Genomic DNA, 4,793 nt, shown 5'->3' on the forward strand with positions numbered 1-4,793 from the left:
TCCTGCTGATGCTGGAACAACACCCACACGTTCCTCCAAGGGGTGTTGGGACCATTTGGCCTGAATGTGGGACGCTCATCCGGGCACAGCGAACTGCTCTGGAGAGTTTGGTTAACATTTGGCAGAATTACAACTCTCTGAGAGTTTGATTTACAACAGAAAATACCAAACATTTTCAATAGGCAGAGGTGGTTGCCGCACTTGTCATCATAGTTGTTGCCCAGCTAATCAGCATTTTTTAAAGTAGGAAATTTCCAGGTGTAATGTGGCACTGACAAAATTGAGAGGGCTCTGAGATCTATAAAAAATGCCAGGAAGAAGTTTAGTGTAAGAAAACCTACAATTTTATGGCTCCTTCTCAAAGCAGAGACAAAAGGAGAAATGAAAAGGGGAGATATAAATAGAAGGATACAGGACTGCCTTTTTGGGAGCGAGGGAGGACGTCTGGGAGAAGAGATCTTTTCTGCCAAAAAAATATGGCTAATAAATGTTTTTGCAGTTCGGTTCCAGAGGATAACCTAGGCTGAGATGCCACCTGGAGGTCTGGAGGGGCGGCACAGCAGCCGCCGGCCTCCGGCTGCAACTCCCTCACCGGGCTGCATCTCCCAGGCCCCTCTTCAAAAGCCTCTGATGTGAAAAAGCATAGCAACTTCTTCCGTCTCTTATGGAGGATTTCTTAATCGATTTGCAAGGTCTTTTGTGTCTGAGAGATCGTTATTCTATCAAAAACACTTTAGTGCTATCCTATGAGGTACCACACTTAATTGAATTTAAACCTTAGCATTTGGAGTTCCTTAAATGGGAAAAAAAACCAAACCAAAACAACCTTCATTTGGTTATGCAGCAACTGAGGCTTATTTTTCCGAATCTCAAAGGAGATGCTTCTTAGAACCCCTTTTTACAACTGAGTGTGATTATCTCACTCCTCATGCGAGCCATTGAGGGACTAGCAGCTCCTCACTCCCAGGACACAGTCTGGTTTTAAAAAGATGGCTCTGTGCTTAAGATATGACATGAGGTGTTGGCAGTCCCAGCTGAGTCCTTGGGACACCACCTTTTTCTTTTCTTCTGTTTCCTGATCTGCCAGAAGGGCCCGTGAGCACCTTTGCATCACTCGGCTGCTTTTGAGGCCGGACTCTTTTCTTTTTCAAAGCCAAGATCTTGAGATCCTGGTGCAGAGCTACAGTGCTCTTTAACTGCATATAGAGTTGCAAGATCTGAAACTTGGCATCATCTTAGCTACAATTGTTCCACTCTGATAATTTAATTAATCAACACTGCAGCAAAGTGTTTGAAATAATGTGTGCATTCATTTGCATAATGGCTGTAATTGGCAAAGCTTCATAATGTTTAAGTGTAGCAGTTCCAGAGATGATAGCATGATAGACCATATTCCCGCAGTCAGCCAGCAGCACATAATTCAACCTCTGTTATTCGCTTTTCCACAGAGAAAGGAAGTGACATCTAGATTTATTGACCACGGGACAGCAGATTTTTCACGGATGCCCCCTCCCTGGAAGTGCACAAGGCCAGGCTGGATGGGGCTTTGAGCCACCTGGTCTAGTGGGAGGTATCCCTGCCCATGCAGGGGAGTTGGAACTAGATTATCTTTGAGGTTCCATCCAACCCAAACTGTTGTGTGATTTCATGATATTTGGTGGCACTTGAACACATACATTTTCTATGTGACTGTGTTTCTGTGTCAAGATTAAAAGTCAGGTTTTAGAGTAGATGGAAACTCCAAATGGAGTTGAATGCTTTACCAAGTAATGGGATGATTGGCCATGCAGGTATCCAAATATAGAGCCAAAGTTGGTATTTTCACTGTCACTTCTAAGTGGAGTCCCTAGTTTCCAAACCACAGTCACCAGGTACCTGAGGAACATCTGCCAATAAAATTAGAAACAGCCACTGGACAGTTCCTTGCTTTCATACCATCTCACTGGGGTGTCTCACTGGGGTGGCCTGGGGAGTGCTCCTGAGCCTTCAGTGCATGTTGATCTTAGTCCTTGAGGACATGATACTGTTTTAAATAAATACTTACCTTGTGACAAACATGACTGTGAGGCATCACTGACCATGCAGTGGTTGTGAAAATATTAATCCTCAGGAGATGATCTTTAGATAATCACTTGTCATCTTTTAACCATCTTACTATATTCATTACTTTGCAACTAGCAAGACAGTTATTGATTAATAACCAAATGTCAGATGACTGCATAAGTACATGTCCTGAAGAATTTAAAAAAAAACAACAGTGCAGCAGAAATATATTTCCTGCTCTGCACACAAGTGCACCTATGTAAAAAAGCCCAGTCTGTGCTCTCAAGAGGATAAGCCTGAGTGCAGAACAGCTATGTCAGGGTCAGACTGGTCATTACTTCGTTGAAATGAAGTGACACTTGAACACTGAGTTCCCAGCTGTGGATGGTTCAGGACAGTGGCTCCCTCTTGGTTTGGAGAGTGCTTTGAAACTCATTTGATACCTCTACATTCTAGCTTCTCTTCTAGGTTTGAGGGACCCAAAGTATGTTCCCAAGTCACAAAATAAGACAAAAAATGTTAACTGCTTTAGCCAACCTCTGTCAATGTCACAGGCAGTTGGTGGGAGCACTGCAAACCCCATTTTTGGATGCAGCAGATGCAGTGCTGAAGGAGACACAATACAGCAGAGGCAGGTGCAGCACAAGGAGTTAAGTAGCTGAGTCCCTGGCATGAGGCTCAGCATGAGACCAGGAGCAGGGACTATAACTTTATGTTTTCATGGTCTGGCTCTGGGTTATATCCCCATTAAGACTCCAGTCAAGCTGCCCAGAAATCTCCCCATCAACCTGAATTTTAGTAGAAAATGTAGATGCATCAGATACAACTGTTTTGTTAATGTAACTTACTAAGTGTTTCTAAAAGTATTTTTCCTCAAAAATTTCTGGTTCACACAAAGGCAGGGGGGGAGAAGCAAGATTATTTCTTCTAACTGGACACATAGCCAGTTTTTTAAATCAATAAAAGCCTCCCATGTCCTGAATTTTGTCTTCTATGGACAGTGAGATAGCAGGAGCATCTAAGGCCAATCCCAGGGAACTTGCCCAAGCACTGGGTGCAGGAAGGAAGGAGGAAACCTGCCTCCCTTTCTTTCCTGGAGCAGCCTGGTGTGATGTGGTGTTATCAGGTGGCTGCTGGCACAGACATGTCATTAGCCTGAAAGCACCTCTGGCTTTACAGATCAGCACTAGAAACAGGGAAAGGACCTCAGCAGATAATGGCAGCTTGCAGGTGTCACCATGGAGAGCCACTAAGCTGCCCTCCACTGAATTTTAGGGGGTAGTTCCTTTCCTGACAGCTAGCCTGTCTGCTTACACAAGCCCTTCATGTTCAAGGCAGTGTCCATGAATGTGGAGGCTTGAGCCAGTGTAAAACCAGCTGAGTGTCTTGCCCAGTAGAGTCTGCCAGACACATGGTGCTTGGCTGTTCCCATCAGGCACAGGCTCCACTGCTGGTTGACCATGTCTTTGCATTTTTGTCTCCAAAGGTACCGCGTTGTAGTCCCGTACCCGCCGCAGAGCGAGGCCGAGATTGAACTGAAGGAAGGTGACATTGTGTTTGTGCACAAGAAACGGGAAGATGGCTGGTACAAAGGGACACTGCAGAGGAACGGCAGGACGGGCCTCTTCCCTGGGAGCTTTGTCGAGAGCTTCTGAGGATGGCTCGCCACTCTCTCAACTGGAGGAGCTTTCAGGGGAAACTGCATAGCACAAGAAGAGACAGCAAAGGGAAACTGGACTGATAACCACTGCCATTTCTATTTCCAAAGACTCCCCCAGGCCCTTCAGTCTACAGCTCTGGAGAAGCAGTGTCCTGCTGTGCTCCCGAAACCAGTGGTATGTTGAAGTAGTGCCTTCCACCTGGAATCACAGACTGAAAGGATGCCCATCTGGACTGTACATATCCTAAACTCTGGCTGTTAACCCTTTGTGTAAATTATAGAGAAGATATCTTTAAAAAGAAATTAAGAGGAAAGTTGTTATATTGCTGTAACTTATTTGTCAGAGCTGCAGTGTTCTTATTACTGGCCTATGCAAGATGAATTTGAGAGTTCAAGGAGGTTTTCTAGGAAGCTCTTAAACTGGGATTTCATTTTTCCCAAGGGAAAAAGAGGGAGGGGAGGGTGGAAAAAAAAAAAACAACTCAGCTAAAGATCAGTGCATCGTTGTACAAGAAAGAATGGAGTCCAAAACGTTAATGTCATGCTTTCTATATACCTCAAAGATATGCTGCGCAAGTTTGTCAGTGAGTGTGTTAGTGCTCAGAGTCCTGGCGCTGCTGCCGGGGAGGTCCTGAAGGAAGTACAGCTCCACCATTAAACTGTGGTTATTTGAGCAGAAACCCTTTTGCCTGTCTTCTGCCCTTATTATATGCAGCATGGATTTTTGTCCTTCAGTATCACTTTCCATTGCTTTTTTGTATGATGTACCTTTTTACTGTAAGAATTGCTCTACTTTATATATATTCCTACTAGATCTGACATTTCCTCTTTTTCATACATCTGGTGCTATTTTTTTTAATTGTTAAAGATTTGGTTTAACAGAGAGGCTGTAACAAGATTTGCATTCAGCATATGAAATCAGAAACATACCTGAAGATCGAGATCAGGCTGCTTGTTTGTGCTTCATAGATGAGAAGAGAAAAAGCCACTTGGTCACCAATAACTAGACCTGGAGGAGCGTGGGAGACACGCAGGTGCTCGCTCTCTCCTATGTATGTGGAGTGGCTGAAGACCCACACTGAAGCACACA

At 44.4% G+C, this 4,793-nt stretch overlaps 1 protein-coding gene across 1 annotated transcript in view; it reads left to right on the plus strand.

Moving 5' to 3' along the window:
* Positions 1 to 4,002, plus strand: part of LOC104389013 (SH3 domain-containing RING finger protein 3-like) — a 50,456-nt gene extending 46,454 nt beyond the window's left edge. Inside the window, exon 8 of the mRNA XM_009997955.1 lies at positions 3,530 to 4,002. Coding sequence (XP_009996257.1) covers positions 3,530 to 3,698 — 169 coding nt within the window. The 3' untranslated portion in view covers positions 3,699 to 4,002. The remainder of the gene's footprint in view (positions 1 to 3,529) is intronic.
* The last annotated feature ends 791 nt before the right edge of the window (positions 4,003 to 4,793 follow it).

The sequence above is a fragment of the Chaetura pelagica genome, unplaced genomic scaffold (genome assembly GCF_000747805.2).
Source record: "Chaetura pelagica isolate M959 unplaced genomic scaffold, ChaPel_1.0 scaffold123, whole genome shotgun sequence".
In the NCBI taxonomy this organism is placed as follows: Eukaryota; Metazoa; Chordata; class Aves; order Apodiformes; family Apodidae; genus Chaetura; species Chaetura pelagica.